At 41.0% G+C, this 27,080-nt stretch overlaps 2 protein-coding genes and 2 non-coding genes across 4 annotated transcripts; 3 read left to right on the plus strand and 1 right to left on the minus strand.

The window, feature by feature from the left end:
* Nucleotides 1–245: 245 nt before the first annotated feature.
* On the plus strand, nucleotides 246–317 carry TRNAM-CAU (transfer RNA methionine (anticodon CAU)). The gene has a single exon. It is a non-coding gene; the product is annotated as a tRNA-Met (tRNA).
* A 5,269-nt stretch (nucleotides 318–5,586) lies between these two features.
* On the plus strand, nucleotides 5,587–5,658 carry TRNAM-CAU (transfer RNA methionine (anticodon CAU)). Its single transcript has one exon. It is a non-coding gene; the product is annotated as a tRNA-Met (tRNA).
* A 2,211-nt stretch (nucleotides 5,659–7,869) lies between these two features.
* LOC131229018 (glucan endo-1,3-beta-glucosidase 12) lies at nucleotides 7,870–14,743 on the minus strand. The gene is made up of 3 exons (XM_058224871.1): nucleotides 14,588–14,743; nucleotides 13,406–14,485; nucleotides 7,870–8,198 (listed from the first exon to the last, which is right to left on the minus strand). The coding sequence occupies exons 1-3, from the start codon at nucleotides 14,640–14,642 to the stop codon at nucleotides 8,167–8,169; spliced, it is 1,167 nt and encodes a 388-aa protein (XP_058080854.1). The 5' UTR covers nucleotides 14,643–14,743; the 3' UTR covers nucleotides 7,870–8,166.
* A 10,066-nt stretch (nucleotides 14,744–24,809) lies between these two features.
* LOC131228871 (putative ubiquitin-like-specific protease 1B) lies at nucleotides 24,810–25,360 on the plus strand. The gene is made up of 2 exons (XM_058224719.1): nucleotides 24,810–24,947; nucleotides 25,040–25,360. The coding sequence occupies exons 1-2, from the start codon at nucleotides 24,810–24,812 to the stop codon at nucleotides 25,358–25,360; spliced, it is 459 nt and encodes a 152-aa protein (XP_058080702.1).
* Nucleotides 25,361–27,080: the final 1,720 nt, after the last annotated feature.

Below are 27,080 nucleotides of genomic sequence, written 5' to 3' on the forward strand. Positions count from 1 at the left end.
CCAAAGAAAGGGAGGTCTACCCGACGGACGGTGTGGATTTCATTCACGTCAAATACTTTCCCCTATCACTACAGAAGCTACCCCTTAGATACCTACGCCACGTAAGTGAGAGTCGGTGATGAATGGAGCCATAGCTTTCAAAACAATTTGAACCATTGATTCCATCTACGGTCAATATTTAGAGCTGAATATCACCGTGTACAATTCATATTATATATTAAAAATGGTAAATATGTTCAACAAATATCAAAGTGGCGCAGCGGAAGCGTGGTGGGCCCATAACCCACAGGTCCCAGGATCGAAACCTGGCTTTGATATTTATATTTTCCTTTTTACTAGAGCCGTTCATTTTTAATCAGAACCGTTCATTTTCATTGATTTTCTTTTTAACTATTTCATCAGAGCCATTCATTTTCATTTTTTAATCAGAACCATTCATTTTCTTTCTTTCTTTCTTTCTTTCTTTTTTTTACTATTTCACCAGAGGCCCGTACTAAGCACCGTGTAGGGAAGAATGCGCATCAAATCCAACCCATCTGATAGGTGCACCACCATATTTTTGTAGAAACCTAAAAATCAGTTCAATGGAAGATAGGTGGGCCACACCACAAGTAATAGCGTAAAATCTTATTCGCGTGGCGTAGCGCAATGAAGGTACAGCTATCCTAATAGAACTGGCTCTTGAATGAAGGTACTGCTATCAGTAGTGGGGTTAACCATCCATGTAGCATTGCCCACTCGAGACTTGAATCCACCCCCAACAACTGGCTCTTGCAATAAAATGCTCTACCAAAACAGTTGCACAGTGTCGATAAAATATATACAACATGATATGACCACAATGGGCCCCTTTGGGGCCCACACGTTGGACAGCGACGCGGGGTCCACGTGGGCTGTGGGCCTACCTCAGTTTTGGACTCATACCATAAAATGAGATCTCAAGGGGATGGACAGCCTGGATATACATATAACCTGGTTGGGTCCACAGCAGGCTCCATAGATAGGTTGGATTAGCAAATAAACATCACAGTGAGACTTTAAGGAGGTTTTCAATGCTAGCTGTCCAATCATCACTATTTCGTTTGGTGTGGTCCACTAAATCCGGCCCTCATGTCCTGAAATGAGCTGTCATGAGGATGGACAGTGTGGATAGAACAAATACATTAAGGTAGGACCCTTACAGTGGGCCCCACATCGTGGGAAAACATGCTAGATAGCAAGGGTGTCCAGCAATGTAGTCTTCCATGGATTGGAATCTGCTGCATTTTGGTTTTGCCCATAAGGGCTCATGGCCTACTACTGTGTTTAAACCGGGCGCTACTCGGGTACCTTACCTACACGATGGTGGGAGTCCAAGGTGGGCCCCGCGACCCCCAGATGCGATGAGAAATGGAAATCAAGTGGGCCCAACCCCCCACACCCACATGTATTTTTACTCGAAATTGGATCTGCCTCAACTTTGGTTCCTTTCCAATGGCCAGATAGGGTGGGCCACCTGGGAAAAACACATACATCATGGTGGATCTCTACAGTGGTTCCTACAGCCCTTGGTTGGGCTGTAAATAAATATCACAGTGGGCGTAAGAAGGTTTTAAAGGGTAAGCGTCAACACCCACTGTTTACTGTGGTGCGGTCCATCTAAGATTTGGGTCTGTTCCATTTTTGGGCCAATGGTTTGAAATGATCTGGCAAAGCAGATGGATGGTGTGGATGGAACATATACACTGCAGTGGGGCTAACAGTGGGCCCCACCCCATTACCTTCTAAAAGCAGCAGTAGCTTCTCTGGACACTGCTTGCAGCCAGCATCAGTGCTGGTATTCTCTCCCTCCTTTTTTTTTTTTTTTTTTGCAAAGTAGGTAGGTCCAACTCAGAAATCCACATTATCCATCATCTCGGCCAGGTCATGATGAGCCCTGATGATTCTTGTATTTTCAACATCAAGGTGGGCCACCACAGCGTATCCACCATGCTGTCTTGACGGTGTGGGCCACCCTGGGTGGACCCCACTTGAATCACAGAAAGGGAACCACGGGAAAAGATAATATATGCATCTAGGTGGACTGGACACTGTCCATGCTGGAGGGCGTGGAGAGGTAGGTCCCACCTTCTCAAGATGGCATAGAGAATGTAGGGATAGAGAGGGAAAGAGGGAAAGAAGGGTTAGAATGGGGAGAGGGAAAGAGAGAGATAGAGTGGGATAGCATGGGCTAGGCATGGGTTGTGTTGAGAAAGGTTGTGAGGGGATGTGGAGTAGGGGTGGTTTGAGAAAAGTAGGGAGTGTAGAGTTATTTTGTAGGGGTATTGTAGGTCATTTGGCAAGGGGTTGGTGTGGTCGGTGTAAAAGGGGTGAGGGGTAGTTTAGGGATTAAGAAAGTATATATTTTTGAGATTCTTTTTAGGGCGTGTCTGGGCCGTGGGATTAGAAGGGATTAGGTGGGATGGGATTCAAAAAACATAATTATTACCCATGGCTTAACACAGTGGTACATTGAATGGATATACCTACCATCATTTGAAATTAGAATAACACACATGTATTATATCTAAGCTGTCCATTTGTTTTGTAACCTCATTTTATGGCATGGGCCTAAAAATGAGGTAGATCCAAAACTTAATGTGGCCCCAAAGAAGTTTTCAACGGTAAGTTTTCAATCCCCGTTGCTTTCCATGGTAGGGTCCACTTGAGCTTTAGATTTACCAGATTTTTTGGCCCATGCTCTAGAATAATCTCGAAAGCTTTCCATGGTAGGGTCCACTTGAGCTTTAGATTTACCAGATTTTTTGGCCCATGCTCTAAAATAATCTCGAAAAATGGGTGGACGGTGTGGATATAACCCACACATCATGGTGGGACCTACACAACTTGCTAACATTGAGTGAAATAGGCACAGACCCAATGCAATTCCATCTATTCTAATTCCAAGCTTTTCCAGTCTTCCCAAACATGGAGTGGAATTGGCACAAGACCATATGAATCCCATCCCACCTAATCCCTTCTAATCCTACTGCCCAAACACGCCCTAAGATTTCTTGTAAGTGGGCTCCACGTTGTATACGCATGTATCTCACTAACCTGGGATTGCAACGGGATGTACCGTGAGGTGTTGGAATCGTAGTGACAGTGCAATTGCGATCGCTAGGATATAAGTCTTGGCTAGGGGCGTACACCGAGTCGAGCTCTCAGCTCGACTTAGCTTAGCCACTAGTTGACCCTAGCTCGAACTCGGCTCAGCTCGGTCCTCGAGCATGATTGGCCAGCTCGGCTCGATTCAGTCAACAACTTGAGCCAGTTTGAGCCGAGTTCGAGCCAAAATCGAGCCTCTACAACATTTTTACAAACACATGTAGTGCACTTTTAATTTCTCACTGTATGTAAAACAACAGCAACTGTTTACAAGTATTTCATCAAACACCTTCTAGGCAACATCAAAATCAAGGAAAAATGATATTTATTTCATATGCATACCTTCCTTGTCACCAACTGACATTGGTTAAGCCATTTCATCAAACACTTGGTGAGCAATATCAATATCAAGGTAACCGAGTCACCGAACTAGTTCGATATGAGTTCGATTCGAGTTGGGGTTTGATCGAGTTGAGTCGAGCTCGAGCAAGAATGAACTCAATTTGAAAATTTTTCGAGCTCAAAAATTTAGTTCGAACTCGACTTCGAACCGAGTCGAATCTAGCTTTTTCGAGTCAAGTCGAGCGAGCTAACTCGGTTCGTGCACACCCCTAGTCTTGAGTCATAGTGATATTAAAATACGAACACAATTGGTGATCAATAATTTAGTCGATCCCAATGTTGAAAACATGCATATTAAAGGTTCCAACGAAACATGGATCTTACACTTCTCCTATCTGAAGTCTCCACATTGTAGGTTTCTATATTTGTTGAATAACATGTATATCTCCTATCTAAAGTCTCCACATTGTAGGTTTCCATATTTGTTGAATAACATGTATATCGACCATAGTCTAAACACCCCGCTTCATACCTATCTGTATTGATCACAATTGTAGTGGGCCTACTAGATCGTTTAATAGAAAATTAATGATCATGTGTTGCTCACCTAATAGAACTCCTACATTCTCTCACTTAAGTTACACTAATCTATCAAAGAAAACAAAATGTTTTGTTTTATCTTTTAAAAAGTATTTTCTAAAATATTTGTTTTTACAGTTTTTAACTGGTGCCCTATTAAAATTTAAAATCTCTTATTGTTAGAAAATATGAGCAACGCTTGACAAATCCAATACATCAAGTCCACTGATATTAAATCCTGAGTGCATATACATGAAATATTAAAATGAGGTGGCACACCCGATGGACGGTTTGGATCTCACTCATTGTCCTTCCACAGACGCCAAACTGACCCTAAATTTGTAATCCCACCCATTTCTGGAGATTAATGATAGGAACATTTGTAACTTGATCAACATGAACCGTTAATTTCTCTACTCAATTGATTGGGACTGTTCATCCAAAGTGATTTTCTGAGAAGTATCCACAATCAATGGTCGGATTCAAATGATGGTTTGTCATGAAATGATTAGACCATCTGTGGTATTATCTACATGGATCCCATTGGCATTGAATTGACCGCTAGGATCATCTAGCATACCCGATGGACGCAGATTGCCTACTGACCCTGCTGGACAGTGCTCTGTGGGCCTCACCATCTATGAATTTTATCTACACTGTCCATAAATGAAAAAGATCCATCCAAATCTCAGGTGGACCACACCACAGGAAAACAGTGGTGATTGAATACCCACCGTTAAAAACTTCCTAGGGCCCACTGTAATGTTCATCCAACCTGTTGATTAGGTCACACAGACTTGGATGAAGAGAAAAATCAAATATCTGCTTCATCCAAAACTCCTGTGTGGCCACCAAGAAGTTTTTAATGGTGGGCGTTCAATCGTCACTGTTTGTTGTGGTACGGCCCACGTGAGATTTGGATCTACGTCATTTTAGGCTCATGGCCTAAAACGATCTGGAAAAATAGATGGACGGAGTGGATCAAACACACATCATGGTGGGGCCCACAGAACAGGTAATACGCGCCCTAAACAATTGGGATGGGAACCATGATGTATACCGATGGATAGGAACCAGGTCGGTACATCCCTCTAATCCAGTGCCACGTGGGATCCACCCGTCTATCAAGTACCCAAACGATCATCATCATGATTTGAAACTCAGGTAGGCCACGCCATAGGAAACAACTGGGATGAGAAAACTACAGCTAGTTTTGTATATGGCCCACCGTGCTGTTCATGTGCCATCCAATCCATTCATCTGATGTGCCTCATCTAATGAAAGGATTACCAAAAACAAACCGATATTCTAAAACTCAGGTGGGCCGTACCATGAGAATTTAAGATTGTATGATTTTAATATCGGTGAGTGTTGAAGGAGCCTGATTTTGGGATCAAGGCCAAACAAATGATGGTCTACCCGATGGACGGAGTGGATTTCATCTACGTTGAATACTTTCGACCGCCATAAGAGATTACCGAAATCCACTGCTGCATGTCATATTATAAAATAAAAATTCTGAATTAATATTTCAATAACATCAGAGTGGCGCAGCGGAAGCGTGGTGGGCCCATAACCCACAGGTCCCAGGATCGAAACCTGGCTCTGATAAATAAGAGTAGCTTCCAGCCATTCATTTTTATTTTTTGTTTAAATTTCTTCGTTTCATCACAGCCATCCACTTGTATTCTGTTTATTCTTTCATCACAACCATAATTTTTTCATTTTCTATTTATTGTTTCATCAGAACCATTCCCTCAGGTCCCAGGATTGCAACCTGGCTCTGATAAATAAGAGTAGCTTCCAGCCATTCATTTTTATTTTTTGTTTAAATTTCTTCATTTCATCAGAACCATTCATTTGAATATGACTGTTTGTCCCAGCATGCAAACCTGGCTCTGACACTGTAGAGTAAAATTCATCTGCTACCCCATTTTTTCTATTATTTCATCAAAACCATTAATTTGATGGGGTTAAAAACTAAATGGCCCACATATTATAAAAATATCAATCTTTTGAGCACCATTCGCATATAAACGTTCTCATTAAACAGTCCTTATTGACCAATGGATCACTAAGAAATGGGCCATACTCTAGAATCAGTGGCATATAAAAGACGAACCCCATCAAAACCATTCATTTAATGGGTCATACACTTAGATGGGTAAAATAATAATAAATAAATAAATAAAAATAAAATCATCACTCATCTACGTTCTAGTCCAACCAGTAGAATCGAAACTTACGGTCCAACCAGCAATGCCGAACTCTTCCAATAGGTTGGCCGAGTCATTGGGATTACATTGTCCCAAAATCAACCACATCCACTTAACAAGTGGACCGCTTGTATTTTGTTATTTATAGCTGCCTAAACATTTTGTTCTATGTTGTGGCCCGCCTATCGAGCGGGTGAGGCTGATTATTGCACAAGGCGATCCTCATGGTGGGGCCAACCTATTGGAAGGGTTGGATGTCACATACACCCATGAAAGGTTGGAAGTCGTTTGCTGAGCAGACCATGAACTATGATACAACCAGGTGGCCTCGGTGCCTTATCTTCTAAAATTAGAAACGTTTGGACTACCATCCACTTTCAAACGGTGGCAGATTAATGGATCCATAGTAATTATAACTGCAACTCAGGTGGGTTGGGTTGGGTTGAGGGGCCCGACCTGACTTCAAGAAGGCCCCACCCACAACCCAACCCGAATTCCAACCCAAGGTGTCCAACCTGTACCCAACCTGAAATTCCAATATACTTGACGCAACCCAACCCATATATGCTTGATCCGAACCCAACCTGATTGCAAATCAGGTTGGCATTTTCAAACCTTAAACTGACCCCAGGACCTTGACAATTGATGCAGATCAGGTCGCAGACACTTTCATGGCAAAGATGGATAAGAGAAGACCCAATTGGAGGAGGAAGTGATCGGGACCTTAAAACAGTCATATCTCACAAACCAGAATGAGTTTTTGAACACATCACTTATGATTTTGGGATAAGAGAAGCTACTTTAGCCAACCAACCCAGCGCCGGATTTGCGAGATTCCGTCATTTTGACGGTCAAAAGTCCATTTTCTGTTCGTATTTAAAGTTTTAATTTGATCATAACTTTTGATCCTTCGAGTTGTAGGAGTCATGCCCAACATGAAAAGGGATTAGAAAAATTAGGAGAATAACGTGGTTAGGCCAAATTGGACACTTAATATTTTTGGCCGAAAAACATGAAGTCTGAGTTGCAGTCTAAAACTTCGTCCTAGGTAGGTTTGCGCTCATTATTTAAAGGATTGTAAATTCGTTTTTTTAATCATCAAAAAATTTATTCGAAATTATTTCTATTTTTTATATCCCTCGTGGATTTGAGGAAGCTATGTGGATTTGGAATAGTTATTTCCTGGATTTGAGGAAGCTATGTGGATTTGGAGTAGTTATTTCCTGGATTTGAGGAAGCTATGTGGATTTGGAGTAGTTATTTCCTGAGGAAGACGGTGACCGACCTCATCATGTCCCTCCCTGCATCAACAACCCAGACTAACCCGACCAAAACTTGAATCAAGTCAATCGGGTTTGGGTTGACCCAAACCCAAGTTGCAGCCCTAATGGGCCATATTCTGTCTGGACTATTAGTGGCTTATAAAAGTCTGAGGCAGAATCGTTAGATGTCAGTTAGAAAAAGGCCCATTTACTAGAAATGGTTTATTTCATCATAACCATTCATTTGATGGGTCAATTGTAAATGGGCCATATATTCTAAAAATGAGACAGGTTGGACCAACATCCACTTCTAAAGTGTGGCATATAAAACCAAGGGCTAGAAATAGCTCAATGTCAGAAATGTCCCATTAATTAGTTGTAGTTGAGATTAATCCACTAAGAGAAATCTCTATCAGTGGACTCAAATGCCACGTGTATGGCCAGAGGCCGTTGATGGGCAATGAAATTTTCATGTACATCAATTTGAGAGTCTGACCATGTTCTTGTTGTAATTAAAAAAACAAAGATCCAAATCCCAATAGAAATTAAAGAAGTTTCTACTTCCTACCTGAAGATGGACATTCTGTGACCTAACATCACATGAAATCTTTCAGCTCTGGAGTCTCTCCCTTCACCACACCTTATAGTAGAAGAAACCGACAGTGGAGAAAGCCTGCAAGGAGAAACATTTGATGATGATAATATTAGAGATCTGTACAGATGGGGCCCATTATTCAGTAATCCAAATGGTTTATCTAATGGACCCCACCATGGATAGAGGATTCCCCAAAATCTACCAAACAGAGGTTCCTAACTGTCATATCAATGGCCCTACAAATAAATGGCCAATAGACAATTCTGGGATCTTATCTGGAAGAATTTTGGGTCATCCCACATCAGCCGTGGATCATACCATAAGATCAACGGTCTGGATCACCAAACCTTAGGCCCAACTTTTCAAGAGTGGGTGTACTAATACGCTATAGTTCCTTGACTTATGGGGTATCACAAATTAATGATCTGATTCGGATGGTCGGACTCATGGACACCAATTTGGATGGAGCAAAACTTGAGAATCGCATTGATCAAACAATCCTATCCGTCCAATTAGTGAGCATCAGATTGATGGTTAAAACAAAAATAGTCAGCAGTTGAAATTTAACAGGTGAAATCAGACGGATGGTTAAGATGGCCCAATCAGTTGGGACTTTCAGGCAATGCTCCATCCACAACAGAGCCCACAATTTGGACCGTTCAAATAGGAAAGCATGTATGCTACAGACCCCTCTATATGCATATGTAAGGCCAGTATGGATTTTGGGCAGTTAGGAATTAGAATCCAAGATTTTCAATAAAAACATGTTTGGCAACCCAAAAATCCTAGATTTCAAATCCAACCTGATTAAAAATCCCAAAAATAACTCCTAAAATTCCTCTGAACTATCACAACTGCTCTCCTCTTTTAATGTCCCCTTGAGTTAAAAATCCAGACTGCCAATCGCAACCAGGAGGATGCAACATCTAGGTACGAAATTCCAGGACTACCACTGAGCCATGAGTAGGTACCCACTTTTTTACCATAATTAGATAGAACTACCTTAAGAAGATTTTCTTTAGATGTCACCACCCCATGGTGTCTCGTCAAGGCTGTTATGTAAAGGTAACGGAGACGAGGTCGTAGCGCTTGCAACAACCATCATGGAAAAAATAACCCATAACTGCCGTTAATGGCCCGTTACGCCCCTATAAAGGCCATCAGATGCAGGAATTTCAAATTATTATTATTTTCAACGTTACAACATAGATATAGGTTTTTGAGTTTTTTCTTTGAATAAAAGAAAGAGACGATAGCAGTTGTTATGGGAAATATAACAGCTGTTACGACCCAAATCGTAAAGGTAACAATGGTGGCCGTTATGGCGACCATTACAATTATGGGATATCTTACACCACCCACATTATGAGGAGTCTCCTCATTTTACTACTACACATCTTTATTTTACTCCTTTCCATCCAATTCCAGTAAGAGCTCTTTGGGGAGCTTGTAAATGGTAGGTAAATGAATTAGGAGTAAATGGCTTACTTTGTGTTTGGAGGAGAGTAAATGAAATGCATTTGAAATCCAAAGATTTTGTTTGGGTGATGGGAGTAAATGACTTAGTTGTGTTTGGATTGGAGTAAATAAAATGCATTTGAAATCCAAATATTCGGTTTGGGTAATGAGAGTAAATGGAAGGAATTGGAATGCATTTGATTTTTCCAATATATTCACAAGAACATCTAATATCCCAAATCAGCCTTAATTATCCCAAATTAGTGTACTTATGTGATATTTAGCAAAATGATTGTAATAAGCCCATTGAAATTTATACTTCTAACAAAAATGAGGAAATTTCAAGACTCGAGTGAGCCACAAACATAAGGATCACAAACAACCAACTTGTCAACATTTTTTAATCATCCATTTAAATGGCCAACCTTTAAACAGTTTGGATCATTCTATTGGTATGATTTTATTAATTTATCTAATAATTGGATTGTTTCAGAGTATCATCATTGTGTTGCGAGTATGGTGGACGAGTGTAGCGGTACCTTTGTTTACTCACACGACTGTACAAGGAGCTATAAAAAGTCAATTCACCCAATTTACTTCCAAAAGGAGAGGATTTCATTTACAGCCCATTTACTCTCATTTCATTTCCATGTATTTACCTCCCATCCAAACATACCTCAAATCCCATTTACTCCCAGTTCCCCCTTTCAACCTCCATTCACTCCCATCCAAACACCCCTAACAGCCATTAACCTATATCTGAAATTGACAAAAATACCCCTAATAAGTGGTAACTGCGGACATTGATCCAAATAGTCCAGAAATATGCGGACAGCGATCTAGACTGTTACAAGATTGTGGATAGCAATCTAGACTGTTCAACACTCGGTGGTTAGTGATTTGAACTGTTCACAAGTACATGAACAGTAGTCGTCTGGACCATTCCAAGACAGTGGATGGTATCCAGACCATTCAACAGTAGTTGGACAGTGATACAAATCATTCCAAGATGGTGGGAGCAATCTTGACAGATCTTTGGGTATATGTATGCCAAGATACCACTACTTCTTAGGGGTATTTTCATTATTTTCAGAAATAGGCCATTGATTGTGTTTTGGATTCGACCTAAAGTGGTAGAGTAAAGAGACCCCCTTAAAATGTGGGTACTGACATCTAAAGAAAACTTTTGCGTAATTCTGTCAAATTATGCATAAAAATGGGTGGCATTTCAGCGTGTGCCGTAACAGCTGTTACGGGGCATAAAAGCTGTTACGTAAAGGTAACGGTAGCAACCGCAACACATTATGAGGTCATAACAGCTGTTATGGAAAAAATGACCCATAACCGCCATTATCAACCCCGTAACATCGCATTACGCCCCCTGCAAAAGCAGTAACAGCCTTGTAACATTCCCTTACGGAGCAAATAAAGGTTTTTCAGTTTTTTTTTTAAATCAGAGAGAGAGAGAGAGAGAGAGAGGAAGAGACCATAAAGGAATCTGTAACGACCATTACAGCCCGTATCGTAAAGGTAAAACTGTTATGAAATACCTTGTAAAAATCACTAATTTCTAAGTGCATGCATAAGTTTTCTCTACTCAAAACCCTCCAAAAATATTTTCAATATTCTAGCGGTGATGGATGATGCACATGCACTTCTAAATTAATTAGAATTTGCATAATTGGCGGACATGTAATTCATATTTATCTCTTCAATTTATGGGGCCCCTACCCAAATGTTATGCCTATCTGATTATTCAACTATTGCACTCATCGGATTCACTGGATGGTTTAAAATGAAAATAAATAAATAAATCCAATGGTCCTATTTCAACAAACAAGTGTCCATAAATCAAAGGTTAGGATTGCTCAAACAATCTGATTTTGAGACTGTGACCAAGCCAAAATTTACTCCGTTTAACTCGAGTTAATGTGGGCCACATATAGACTTTTTGAGTGGCTGCATATCCAGCTTCATACTGGGCCAGAGTATCAAATAACTCCCCATACTCATTTCAAAGCCTAACCCTCATAAAATTTACAAAAGAAAAAAGAAACATGTAACATTAACCATGGGACCCAGTTCTCTGTTTGTCACTAACAGGGACCTTCCCTGTTGTGCACAAGTTTGTAGATGTGGGTCCCATAGTTGATTTATCCAAGCCATTGATCTAACGGTCCCATCATGGATGGATGATCCTAGCCATCAGATCTTTGGTCATTCCTCCATTGGATGTGTGATGTGGCTTCTTGGTGCATCTCTTCTTAACCATCTATTTGCATGCCAACAATGAACAGTTGACCAATTGAGGAGATTTTTTTAGGGTCTTCCATCTAAGATGGGGTCCACCAGATCAATGGCTTGGATAACCAACCACGGCCCCACATGTACAAACTCCGTCCTCCTTTTTCAATTGTTTGTTACAAACAGGGAACTCAGCCTCTAGTAGCCACATATACACTAACCCAACTACAACCCCTAATGGCAAAATTACCGATTCCATCCTCGAGGAAAAAGTAGTCAACAGAAAACAAGGAAAGGAGAGAAAAGGAAAAGAAAGAAAGAGGAACGTCTACATCCATTGCAGTGGACCAAACATTACCCTTCATTAAGGGGCTGTTTGATTTTTAATTTCCCTGGTAAATACAGGGACATAAGTAATTATGACTTACTCCACCTGTTTGAAATAGGCAGTAATTACGTTTTGAAATTCGGTCCATAAAAACCATGTCATTACCTATTTACATGTGGGCCCCATCATGATATATGTGACTTATCCACCCTATCCATCCTTTTTAACAGCAGATTTTTAAGGCATGAGCCCAAAAATGAGGCAAATCCAAAGCTCAAGTTGACCACACCTTACGAAACAATGATCTTAAAGATGTCAACGGTTGAAAGTTGTTTTCTCCCTAGGGCCCACATTGATGTTTATTTGTCATCCAACCTGTTCATAAGGTCACACAGTCATGAATAAAGGGGAAACAAAAATATCAGCTTGATCCAAAACTCCTAGGGTCCTCAAGAAGCTTTCAATGATAGGAGTTCAATTCCCATTGTTTCCTGTGATGTGGTCCACTTGAGCTTTGGATCTGCCTCATTTTTCGGCTCATGCCAAGCTGTCTAAAGGGATGGACGGTGTGGATAAGACACACACATCATGGAGGGCCCCACGATTTAACATTTTTTTTTCCTCTGGTGACCTAAGGAGTGTTATAAATGAAGGTGGCTGTCAAAATCACACTGGAAATTCAACCGGAAATACAAAATTAAATAATTATTGCCCATTTACCTGGAATTACCACTGTAATTAGAAAATCAAACAGCCCCTAAGTGTACCAAGGCAATGTATCATGTGTCCATGACATCCAAGCCATTGAAAAGGTAGGCCCCACATTGAAGTTCATTATGTGCAAGAATCAGACTGATCCATTTATCAAGTGGACTGCACCATCGAAAACGATTGACGACCAATGGATTTCCTCAAATGTACACAATGCAGTCCTCTTGATGAACGGTTCAGACTGATTCTTGCTGACAATGATCTTCTAGGTGGGGCCTATCTTTTCAGCCGTTCCTGAATGTGCTCAATAGATGCTAGGCAGATCCATTGTGATAGATGTGAACATTACATTAGTTTTAAAAGAACATATTTTTTTTTTTTAAAAGGCAAAATATCTTGTGAAACAAACCATTTGAGTTGGGGCGTAAATATCAAATAACATCAACAGCAATGGCAACAACAATAACAACAACAATAACAACAACAACAACTACTACTACAATAACAACAATCAATCAATAAAAGGAATGAGATTGAGCATTACTTGGGTCAGCATTGATGATCATGGCCGTCCCACCAAAGCTGCATGTCCCACCACTCTTCTTGTTCTTTTGCCAGTAGCTATTGAAAGCATAAGAAGCATGGGCCACCATTGTATCAGGGGAATAACAGCTCCCATGTGGCCCAATTTCCTCACAATCAGCCCCACCCTCCCCACATGCATAATCCATTGATTCCTGCAACACATCTGATGGCACGCTCGGCTTAGCCACACACCATAGTCCTCTCTCCTCCCCTCTGTCCCGAGCATCTGGTGCAGGCCCTGCCGCCAAGCAGGGCGGGCCCTCTATCGATACATCGGGTGGGTTCCCGGGGACTACAATCGGCGGGCCATCTGGCGCAAAGGAGAAGGATCCACCAGGTGATGTGGCCACAATTTGGGGTGATGGTGGAATTGGGTTTTCCTCAGATGGAGCAGAGAAACCAACGGATGAATGGATAGGTGATGGTGGGCCCTGAACTGGTTGTGGGGTGGGCCTTTCTGGGTATGGCTCTGTAAAAGAGAGCTTTCTCTTAATTGGGTTTTCTCTAAAGTGGGAGATAATTACGTTAATGCCACTCATGGAGAATCCAAGGGTTTTGATGTGGTTTTCATGGGAAGAAACTAAGCTGATGATTTCATTCAAGGAAGATGAAAAATGGGGTGGTGGGTCTATCAAATATTGGGTGTTGGAACTTTTCAAAAAATCTAGCAATGGTTTGAGCATGGAACCATCTCTATCTAAGCAGTCATTGGAAAAAGCAGCTGAGACTTTGATGTGTTTATCTAGGCCCAGATTCTTGATAGCATGGTCCATGTTTTTCATTGTGGGTAAAACCAAACCCCATTGATTCTGGTGGTTTTTTATGCAGAGAAGGCCTTTCCCAACTACAATGGTTGTGGGTTTTGGTGCTGTTGGGATATGGGTTTTTAGCCAGGTTTTTGCCATTGAAGGGGTGGATGAGAGTGTATATATGTCTGTATTCCTGAGGGAGATATACACGGGGACATTGGTGTATGTGAGGGAGGGATGGAAGAGATGAGGTGGGTCGTAGAGGTTGATGAGCTTGACTGAATCTTGACCTGTATTGAGAAAAGACATGGAGAATGTTAGGGAGTGGGCGATGAATGGAATGGAGGGAGAATGGTGGGGAGATACACGGTCGTTTTGGTGTATGTGCTTACCTGCAAGACCCAAGGAGAGAGACAGGAGGAGGAGAAAGCCCACCGTCTTCAGCATCTCTGATGGAGAGTGGAAGGGCTTCAACAGTTTTGAACGGGTTTTGTTGGAGGAGACGGTGCTGTTTTTATATGACCGAGGGATGATCAGGGTCGTTCATTTAGGGGACAGGTGGGGTCCACGATGCATGCTGGGATCAACTGATGAACGGTCTGGATCACTTACACATGTCCGACAGGTGGCTGCATAGTACGATTTGAACTCAACTCTCGTGACTAGACTGACACGTCTGATCCGCTTGCAATTGGACACCGCCTGGTGGAACCCGATAAACGTTCTGCAGATCCGTGATTGTGGGGCCCACTTTGATGTATGTATTTTATATCCACTCCGTTCATCCATTTTTATAGATCATTTTAACGCTTGATGATAAAATTTAAGTACATTCAATTATAAAGTGGACCACATTAAAGGAAACGGTGGTGATTGAACGCTAACCATTAAAAACTTTTCAGAGCCCAACGTTATGTTTATTTTTCATCGAAACCATTGATAAGGTCCCATGGACCTGGATGAAGGGAAAGCACAAATATCAGCTGGATCAAGAACTTTTATAGCCCATGAGAAATTTTTAATGGTGGGCGTTCAATAACCACTCTTTATTGTGGTGTGGTCCACATGGGAATTTTATATACCTCATTTTTGGGGATCGTTCCCTAAAATGATATGGAAAAGCAGAAGGCACGCATGGGTATCAGAAATACACGTTAAGGTGGGCCCCACAGGACCGCGTACTTTGTCATTTTGGGAGCAGATTAGGTGCGACCCCGGCATCACCCAAGTCGGTGCGACCCTTACCGTGGGGCCCACCTCAATGTATGTATTATACATCTATTCCCTCCATCCGTTTTTGCAGATGTTTTTGGGTTATGCACCAAAAATGAAGCGCATCCAAATATCAGGTGGACCACCCTGTAGGAAACATTGGTTATTGACCATTAACATCTTTTTATGGGTCACGATCATTTTTTCCCCCTTCTTTCATTTTTCTGTGACCTTATCAACGGTTTAGATGTCAAATAAAAATTACGGAAACATTACTATGGGCCTTAAGAAGTTTTTAATGGTGCAGCATTCAACCACTACTGTTTCGTATAATATAATGCACTTAAGATTTAGATCTGCTTCGTTATTGGAAACATACCCTAAAATGATAGGTCAAAACGGATGGACGGCATGGATATACAATATATACATCAAGGTGGGCCCCATGGTAAAGGCCCCACCGTATTTTAGATAAACCAAGCCGCACTCCACCAGAATATACCATAATTCTTCCTCCTCCTGTATTAAAACGGTGCCGTTTAGGAGGGCATTTTGCCATTTTAAATGCGAAAGACTTTGATACTCTGAAAGAGAGTAATGGTCCATACACAGGCACTCACAAAATAAAACATAAAATACTTATTTTAACTCAATACAAACCGTTAAAATTTCACTTACCACTTTATACTGTTCATACACCAAAAATTTCAATGAAAAGACATTGGAAATGAAAAATTGGTGAACACATAATGGACTATTTGAACTAAAAAATTTAAACGGTCTAAACTCAACTAAAATAATTCCAATTAATCAAAGGATAACAGTACCTAAAGTACAATTTTTTCTACTTATATTCACTATCTAAATTTGTTCCCACTATTTGGACGGTTATATTTGATTATAGTCGTACTAAATATATGATTTTTTACTACCGTGTATGATAACCACGAAGTTCTGCTGAAGTATCAATGTATTAAATGGGAATGAAAAGACCGGTAGGGTATTTTGGTCATTGAAAACTGTGTCCAGACAAAAGCTGGTGTGGGAAGCGTGCCGTTCCAGACCGAGCCGAGGACGACGAGGGGAATAGTCGATTGCATTTGGACGTATGGTTTTGACTGTACGTGCGATCTGAATGGGGAACACATGTTATGTTTATGTATAATTCAAACTGTTCATCTGGTTATGGTACTCATTTTTACCGTCAATAAAAATAATTATGATGTTGTAAAGGTCATATGGGGCACATCACAGGAAGAAATGCACGTTGACAATTATAAACTGTATATTTATTTATTGTACCCCGGCTAGGTTTAGAATTACTTGATTTTCTATTTATGGCTTAAAATGGTGGGACACACATTATGAATGTGTTAGATGACATATATACACAAGGCATTGTACCTTAAATTCCATCTGCAAGTTTCCATGGTAAGCCTCCCTCTTCCCAATATCCCCCTTTTATTTTGGTCCATCTCAGATTTGAGTCGGGATCCTCTGTTATCAGGTCAACAGAGAATTCCTATTATCCTAATGGTTTGGCGTCCGAAGCTGTTTTTTATTATTTTTATTTTTTTAGTGAGTAGTGACGTGGACCAATGAGAATTAGGGTATCAGGAATTCTCTGTTGACCTGATAACAGAGGATCCGGACTCCTCAGATTTATATCAGGTTGAATCTATAGAAATAGACTAAAATAGCGTGCCTCAGCTGATGGACGGTTCGGATGTTATTAAAATATTACGGTGGATCCCAGATACCTCTAACGTACGGTAGTGAGCATACGTTCTGATGTACTCGGTCATTCCCCAGGAAGAGAGAGAGAGAGAGGATACGGTAGAACCGTAAAAAACCGCAACGTTGTACAGCCGTCTCTCTTCAGGACACGTGTGAGGTTGATGTATCGATCGGTTCCACACGTGTGCTATCCCTAGATAGATGACTCGTGTCTTGAAAACAAAATGCATGATCCAATCATATCATTGCTCTTTCATTAGTTTTAATTTTCAACCGTCCTTTTAATGGGTCACAGTTCAGATTGCTAGAATTGTGAAATATGTTTAATTATTTATTTATAAATAATAAATACTAAGAAATTTCACATGAACGGACACGATTTTCATTTCAAGCTTCCACGTATGATTTACAGAGATGGATCTACCGTATTACGGTGTGCCCGGTACACCGTATCGTCTCCCTAGAGAGAGAGGGAGCGATGTCCTTGTTACAGTAAATCATGTGGAATCGAGCTCTCTTTCAAAATCTCTGTCACGAAACGAGCCAATTTCTCAGCCTATCTTCTCACGATAAATTGCTGGAGTTGGGTTCTCGGCTACACGTTCGGTTGCAACAACAACAGCAAGTGGACCAGGGTATCTGATCATGCCGTGCATTCAGATCTATTACCGCACACGTGACATATACATACCTTGATTCGACCCAAGTTTCCTTCTTTTAAATGGACCTTTTCATCGATGAATGTGAGCCGTTGTTGTGTTGTCTCTATCGTGTCCGTTTGCATGCATGATTTTGGGGTTAGGCTCTGATTTTCTGAAGCATGGTCCATTCACTGTTTGAACTATCAGATGAGTGGTTTTGATCTAGTCGCATGTGACGAGAGTGTAGAAATCAACTATGATACTGTTCTACGTAAGATGTGGGGCCCATCCACTTCCTCCATCAGGGGAGAGAGAGAAAATGACCACTGTAGATAAAACCTTTTACCCAGCGGTTTTTACGAAGGAATACAAACTTAAGTTACCAACTTAGACTAGCACGTGCGGACAGTAAGTTTGGGGACGAAATTGCGGTTGCTTTTCCTCTCCCTCCCTTCACTCGCTCCATTTTCGAAAAAAAGGAGGACGAAAACTACTGCGCTACATCTGCTGCTTCCACGCTCTAGCTGGATCCCACCATCTTTATTCAGCAGCGTTATCTCGTTTGGCTGAAAATGGTTCCTCCATGGAAGAAAGTACGCACTACAGGTATTATGGAGTACATTTACCCAAACAGTGTAAATTTTTTGTGGGCCATTGAACTGCTGGATGAAGCTCGAATCTTAGTTTTCGGTACATCCATGCAAAAATCATCATATGAATATGATGGATTACAAGTAAAACATCATCGTAGGGGCAAAACAAGGTTTCTACGGTGGAACCACTATTTCCTGTGCTGTGATTCACTTGACATTTCGATATGCCACCATTTTGGGCTAAAACCCTTACTTTAGATGGAAAAACGGATGAACTTCGTGGATAGTCCACATACATTCAAGGCGGGCCCAACTCAGTTTATGTAATTTTTTTAAAAAAATTTATTATTAATTATTATTATTATTTTATTTTATTGGGTTAGCTTGTTAGTACACACCCATGTCAGTACACACACTCCATGTTAGCCACTCCTGCTAGCGATCAATACCATGACTTCAAGTGTTTGACATGAGGTATCTCCACTCAGTCTGCCAATTGAGCTATAGACTTGGGTGTGCCCAACTTAATTAACTCAGCACTATAAGTGCGTACTGACCAAACTATAAATCCAAATTGCGAGAGGTTTTGGTCTATTTGACCTACTTCTCGGGTCACGATTGGTGAAATTCCCCGAGCAATTCATAAATTTGACGGAGATATCATAAAAATATGATGGGGAACTTCCACGGATTCATGTAATGTAACAAAAAAATTTATGAACCACTCGGTCAATTTCATTAATTGCTCGGTCAAATTCACCGAAGAGAATTTCATGTAAATCTCGGTCAATTTCATTAACTACTCAATCAAATTCACCAAAGAGCAAATTGTTAGGCTATGTCAATTAAATTTAAAGTTCATTCCAATTCATGTTAGCCTCACCCAATTTCAAGCTTATGTCGCTCAAATTCATGATTCCCTTGCTCAATTTGTCGGTTGCCTCGTTGAATTTTTACGTTGCCTTGCTCAATTCCTAGGTTCCCTTACTCAATTTGTAGCTTCCCTCGCTGAATTTAGAAGACTTTTTTTACTGCATAAATGTTATCTTCTAGAACCCCAACCGAGGAATGAGGATAATCTCATTTGACAGCTCAATCCTCACTGTCATAATTATGCTAATTCTGCTTACAAATCTATTCAAGTGATCAAGAGGGCCCCCTTTTCCAGTAGATGAGATTAGGATGAAAGGTATTATCTCAACACTTCTTTTCTCTATCTTGCTCTTAAAAATTGTTGAATCCTAAGCTCTCAAAGAAGAGAGATCTCTCCTGATGAAAAAAGAGACGGATCTCTCTTCTATATTATATCTATGAGAAAAGATATAAAGATCTTCTCTGTTTTATTTATCCCTCTATCTATGAGAGGATAGATAGTCTCTCAAAATAAAGTCGTTCTCATCTTTGTTGATGATTTAACTAGCACTCAATCTATTGGTGGTCTTGCTAAATTTATACGTTGCATCGTTGATTTTATAGGTTCCTTAGCTTAATTTCTAGCTTCCCTCGCTCAATTCTTAGGTTGCCTCGCTGAATTTTCACGTTCCCTCGCTCAATTTCTAGGTTCCCTCGCTCAATTTTTAGGTTGCCTCGCTCAATTTCTAGCTTCCCTCGCTCAATTCCTAGGTTGCCTCGTTCAATTTATAGGTTCCCTCTCTCAATTTCTAGCCTCCATCGCTTAATTTCTAGCTTCTTCTAGCTTCCCTAGCTCAATTCCTAGGTTTTCTCGCTAAATTTTCTTGTTGCCTCGCTCAATTCCTAGGTTCCCTCACTCAATTTCTAGCCTCCCTCTCTCAATTTCTAGCCTCCTTCGCTTAATTTCTAGCTCCCTCTAGCTGCCTTAGCTCAATTCTTAGGTTTCCTCGCTGAATTTTCACGTTGCGTAGCTCAATTCCTAAATTGCCTCACTCAATTTATAGGTTGCCTCGCTGAATTTCTAGGTTCCCTCGCTTAAATTCTAGCTTCTCTCACTCAATTTCTAATTTCCCTCACTGAATTCCTAGGTTGCCTCGATCAAATCCTAGGTTTCCTCGCTGAATTTCTAGGTTCCGTCGCTCAATTCCTAGGTTGCCTCGCTCCAATTTTTACGTTGCCTCGTTTAATTCCTAGGTTACCTCGCTCAATTCCTAGCTTCCCTCGCTTAATTCCTAGGTTGCCTCGCTTAATTTCTAGGTTCCCTTGCTTAATTTGTAGCTTTCCTCGTCAATTCCTAGGTTCCCTCAATTGCCTCGCTCAAATCCTACGTTGCCTCGCTGAATTCCTACGTTGCCTTGCTTAATTCCTAGGATTCCTCTTTGAATTTCTATGTTGCCTCGCTCAATTCCTAGTTTCCCTCGCTCAATCCCTACGTTGCCTCGCTCAATTTCTAGGTTGTCTCGCTCAAATCCTAGGTTCCCTCGCTCAATTTCTAACTTCCCTCGCTCAATTCCTAGGATTCCTAGCTGAATTTCTACATTGCCTCACTCAATTTGTAGGTTCCCTCGCTCAATCCCTATGTTGCCTCGCTCAATTCCTAGGTTACCTCGTTCAAATCCTAGGTTGCCTTGCTTAATTTCTAGGTTCCCTTGCTCAATTTGTAGCTTCCCTCGCTCAAATCCTAGGTTGTCTCGTTGAATTTCTAGGTTCCCTCACTAAATTTCTATGTTGCCTCACTCAATTCCTATGTTCCCTCGCTAAATTTCTAGGTTCCCTCACTTAATTTCTTTCCTCGCTCAATTTCTAACTTTCCTTGCTCAAATCCTAGGTTGCCTCGCTCAATTCCTACGTTGCCTCGCTCAATTTTTAGGTTCCCTCGCTCAATTCCTAGGTTACCTCGCTTAATTCCTACGTTGCTTCACTCAATTCCTACGTTGCCTCGCTTAATTATTATGTTCCCTTGCTTAATTTCTAGCTTCCATTGCTCAATTCCTAGCTTCCCTTTCTCAATTGATAGGTTGCCTCGCTCATTTTCTAGCTTCCCTTGCTCAATTTCTAACTTCCCTCGCTCAATTCCTAGGTTACCTCGCTGAATTCCTCCATTGCCTCGGTCAATTCCTACCTTGCCTCGGTCAATTTCTAGGTTCCCTCACTCAATTTTTACCTTCCTTCGCTCAATTCCTAGGTTACCTCGCTGAATTCCTACATTGCCTCGCTAAATTCCTATGTTGCCTTGCTCAATTTCTACCTTTCCTCGCTCAATTTCTACCTTCCCTTGCTCAAATGCTAGGTTGTCTCGCTCAACTCTTAGGTTGCCTCGCTCAATTTCTACCTTCCCTCGCTTAATTCCTAGGTTAGCTCGTTGAATTCCTACGTTCCCTCACTCAATTTCTAGCTTCCCTCGCTCAATTTCTACATTCCTTCGCTGAATTCCTACGTTGCCTCGCTCAATTCGTAGGTTCCTTCTACCTTCCCTCACTTAATTCCTAGGTTACCTTGCTGAATTCCTACGTTACCTCGCTCAATTTCCTAAGTTGCCTCGCTCAATTTCTAGGTTCATTCGCTCAATTCCTAGGTTACCTCGCTGAATTCCTACGTTGCCTCGCTTAATTTATAGGTTGCCTCGCTCAATTTCTAGGTTCCCTCGCTCAAATCCTAGGTTGCCTCGCTGAATTTCTAGCTTCGCTTGCTTAATTTCTACCTTCCCTCATTGAATTCTTACATTGCCTCGCTCAATTACTACGTTGCCTTGCTCAATTTCTAGGATCCTTCTACCTTCTCTCGTTTAATTCCTAGGTTACCTCGCTGAATTTCTACGTTCCCTCGCTCAATTTCTAGCTCCCCTCGCTCAATTCCTAGGTTACCTCGCTTAATTGATAGGTAGCCGCGCTCAAATTCTAGGTTGACTCGCTCAATTTTTAGCTTTCCTTGCTGAATTCTTAGGTTCCCTCGCTCATTGTCTCGGTTCCGTCGCTGAATTTTTTGGTTGCCTCGCTTAATTTCTAGGTTTTCGGCTCAATTTCACCTTGCCTCTCTCAATTTTTTAGGTTGCCTAGCTCGGTTTCATCTTGCCTCGCTAAATTTAATATTTGCCTTGTTGAATTTCAAGTTTCCCTCACTCATTTTGTAATTTGTCTCGCTCAATTTTTAGTTTGCTTCGCTCGATTTCAACTATGTTTAATTTTTTGCGTTATGATTCTTTAAGTAGTGAAATTTGTTATTAATATATTTTCAATTACATGTTTGTAGGTGATGATTCTTGTTCTCAATTCCCAAACCCATCCTCTAAGTGTTCATTGAGATGGTGGTTCAACACGGTGAAGGGTGGATTAGAGAAGCATGATACTCGGCTAAGCCTATTCAAGCAATCCTCATTTTCTTTCTTGTTGCACCTCTCATCCTTTCGATTTATAGGGGCTCTATTTCACCTTCTTCTTATAAGATATAAAGGGGATCTTATATTTGAAATACGGGGGACACGGTTGCAATTCACGGAGATGGACTTCGCCCTCATAACAGGGCTTAAGACTGGGGAGCTTACAATACCAGAAAAGCGTCCCATCAGTAGTACATTAATGGACAAATACTTCAGAGAATATCCAGTTATTAAGAAGCATTTATTAGATGCATTTAATAAATTAGTTGATACCAATAAGCACGAGGATGTAGTGAAGGTTGCTCTACTTATGTGTGTAGAGTATTTTGTTAGGGGAACCGAATCGAAAACTATGTGTAACATGGATTATATGTACCTAGTAGACTCCATAGAGGATTTCTATAGCTATCCTTGGGGTAGTTTGGCTTACAATACAATGTCGCAAGGGGTCGCAGCTGTTGTGATGGCATTAGGTGCGGTTCGCTACAATGTATATGGTTGTGTCTTTCCTCTGCGGGTAAGAACTCTTTATTTATTCTACATGATTATATTCAATTATGGATTTTTATCCTCATGCAATTTCTTTAAAACAGATATGGGCTGTAGAGAGATTACCGGCCCTACAAGAGTGTGTTATTTCATTTGTTCCCTCGCAAATTCCACGCTTCATTCAATATCGAGGCTGGAAGGGTTGGAGGTACAACAAAATATATGCAATTTTTGAGAGTGAAGCTGTAAGTATATGTATTTCTCGACCGTTCACTTTGCTTGATTTGACACTTACACTCCGTATATAAACATCAATCTGGGTTCTTTTGCAGACTATCTTAATAAAGAACTTAGAACCCACCCTACAAGAATGGGAAACGGACGCCGTTCGCTTGCTCCGTGATAGTTTTCAGGTGAGATATCATGGGCGTTTAATTAAAATGAAATGTTATTTAATTCACCGTTAAAAGTTTTTCGACTCTTATATGTGCATTGATACATTTTGAAGGTCATCGAAGCTCAGGAATTGAGCGATGAGGGTAACGAGAATGATGACGAGGGTGAGGGGGGATCAGGGGGGAATATCGTGAAACCATCTCTTTTGATGAATGAATTTAGGGTTGGGATAGATGAGTTGAAGAAGGAGAGGGATGAGCTAAGGAAAGAGAAGGAAGAGTTGAGAAAGAGAGAAGAGAGGCTTGATGAGAGGGAGGCGTTGTTGAAAGAGAAAGAATTGTTAAAGATGGAGAGAGTAGATCTAAACGAGAGAATGTAGTTGAAGAAAGAGAAGGAATTATTTTTCATCATGAACGAGGAGTTGAATAGGCGGATATATGAGTTATTGAGAGAAACTGAAAACTTAGCGAAAGAGAAGGAGCCCTTGAAGAAGGAGAATGAATATTTCTATATACAGAGAGGACAGTTTATGAGGGATGAGGACGAGGAGTTGAAGAAGAAAGTCAAAGTTGAGGATATGGAAGAAAAAGAATAGGGAAATGTGGAGTTGGAGGTGCAATCGTATGGTATGGCGGAGCGTAATCTGTTGGATGAAGCACCCGTTTCTCTTCCTGTTTATGTAAGGAGAACTAAAAGGGTATTTAAGCCATCTTATTATATGGTTTCTCCATTCTTGTTCCTGTCTTCGATCAATACAACCCCGAACGTGGTGAGGCGACCTGAGGAAGCCGTAAACTTTCCTACATCTCTGATACCATTTCATCTACAGATGGATCCATTCAGGATGCTATCAACGGATGAACTCAAAGAGGTAGAAAACTACTATGAAGCAAATAAGGAGATGGGAGAGGCTTCATGGTTCAAGTCTATATGGGTAGATGACGCGTGGGTTGATAGCGTGGTAAGCATTCGTATGAGAGTGTCTATATACATTGACTTTCATATAGTTATATCTTTTAATCGATTATTGCTGAATCATATTATCTTGTGGAGTAGGCTATCGACAAATATGTTGACTTCCTAGAGGAAAGGCAGTCTGATTGTGCAATTGCATATCCCCAAGATTGCAAGTTCTGTCCCACTTATTTTATGGTAAATATTTAGTTCAGAGTATCGCTAACTTATTTTTTCAATTAATTCGTGTTTTTCTACTTGTATTGATCTTTGATTTTTGTTACAGCCATGCCTTCAAACTAGTATGCCGACTCTAAGGGCATATCGGGACTCGAAGTCTGCTTCAGAACGTGCAAAGTTGGTAGGCATGATGAACAATGTTATTGCAATTGACAAGCAGCGGGGTAAATCACACGCCAAGGAAATTTGGTATAGTGAACGGGTAATTTATTCATCACATAACATCAAAAAAGGTCGTAATGTGTTCTTTGATCATATTTTTTAACTGATAGCCTACTTCTTAAACATGGACAGGTTTATGTACCCGTCAACCATGATAACTCTCATTGGTTCTTGATGGTCCTATATCCAAGACAACGGGAGATCATTATTATCGAAAGCTTAGTGTCAAACGCTCTCCTAAAGTATAAGCAGATGATCAATTTGATGACGGAGGTGCTCCCGATTCTCTTCCATGCCACCGGAGACGTCACCGCGCATGAAGGGAAGACTTGGACTGCCAAATCCATGAACTCTGTGCCAAAGCAATGCAATGGTTTTGATTGTGGCATATTTGTAATGAAATTCATCGATATACTGTGCAGCGGTCGCACCTTGGAGGGAACAGACATGTAAAAATTCACTATACATTGGAGGAAGTCGATAGCGTATGATTGTTTGCCTGTAACCTGTAAATGATACTTGTTGTAGGCATGAGATGAAAAGGATAATTTTGAGGAATATTGTATTATATATAGTGTTGTATGTACCCCGCACAATTTGTACTTCAGGAAATTTACAATGAATTAAATTTCATAACGTGTAAATGTTTCCGTCACTCAGCTTTCATGCTTGTTTTGTTCAACTTCTAGTTTACCCCGCCTAGTTTCAAGTTTCCCTATCTCACCTTAAACTTACCCTTGCTCAATTCCTATGTTGTCTTGCTCAATTTCTACGTTGCCTCGCTCAATTTGTAGGTTGCCTCACTCAATTGCTAGGTTCCCTCACTCAATTTCTAGCTTCCCTCGCTCAATTCCTACGTTGCCTTGCTCAATTCATAGGTTGCCTCACTGAATTTGTACGTTGCCTCGCTTAATTGCTAGGTTCCCTCACTCAATTTTTAGCTTCGCTCACTCAATTCCTACGTTGCCTTGCTTAATTCATAAGTTGCCTCGCTGAATTTCTAGGTTGACTTGCTCAATTTATAGGTTGCTTCGCTCGTTTTCTACGTTGGCTCTAGGAACGATGACTATTAATTGCAAATCGGAATCTTGCAATAAATCCTCACATCCGTTTGAGTTTAAACATTGGACAGTCCCTTCTCTGACCATAGGGCACCCATTTCATAACTTAGATGGGCCAGGGGCCATCAGGGCAGCTCGATTTACCATATATGAGCCCAAAGGGCCATCTCAGCTAATAAGTGGCACCTGGGGCCAACTGAATTAAGCTGCAGGGTATATATAAACCTTTAAACCCTCTCTCCCTAACTCCCACAGCAAATTTACAGTAGCTGAGAGAGAGAAAATAGAGAAGGATGGGTTTGAAAGAGAGAGAGGATTGGGGAAAGGGTGTGAGTGCTTGGGGAGCAGGAAATTGAAATTCTCACACTCCTACATCCGTCATTCGCTGGAGACTGCGGCCCTACCGTCGTAAATGCGAATTGTGGCTGATAAAAGGTAACAAATTCGAGCCTTCTTCCATTTTTCTTAGCCATGGCCGCATGCATGTGTCCTGACATGCGATTCCTTAGGCACAGGGCCCTTGCAAAAAGAACCCTAAGACAAAGAGGTGAGATCCGACCCTTGACCCAAACCCTAGGCTAGTCGGGTTTTCTCTTTCCAAATATCCTTATAAACTCCATATGTTGGATAGGTTCAGACGACCCAAAAAACCAAACCATATGTTAATCAGGTTTTCTTTTTCATAATTCCTTTATAAATACTATACATATGTTAAATTTGATGATTATATAAATGCGCAAACCCACCGATGTGTTTTATGTTCGACGAAATCCCTGTGTGGGCCCGACAATAACATTATGCTAGTATCGCAGCGGTTGTCAAGCCACGGAGACACATAATTTTCAAAAATTTCATGGGAATCTCAACTAACCACCTGAATTAAGGAGCGGCCTAATCCGAGCTGGCCACAATTGGCTTGTTCGATCCACTTTAGTTGAACTTGATTGACTTGTTTGACTCCATTTCCAGATAAGAAAAAGAGGAGTACCAGGTGGCATAAGAAGCCTGGAATAAGAAAAGAATCCTCGGTAAGTCTTAATCCATACTCATTTGTTTGACCTCACTCACATCATGCATAAGCCACCAATAAAATGAGAAATTAAATCTTCCAG

This window comes from Magnolia sinica, chromosome 16, assembly GCF_029962835.1.
Source record: "Magnolia sinica isolate HGM2019 chromosome 16, MsV1, whole genome shotgun sequence".
In the NCBI taxonomy this organism is placed as follows: Eukaryota; Viridiplantae; Streptophyta; class Magnoliopsida; order Magnoliales; family Magnoliaceae; genus Magnolia; species Magnolia sinica.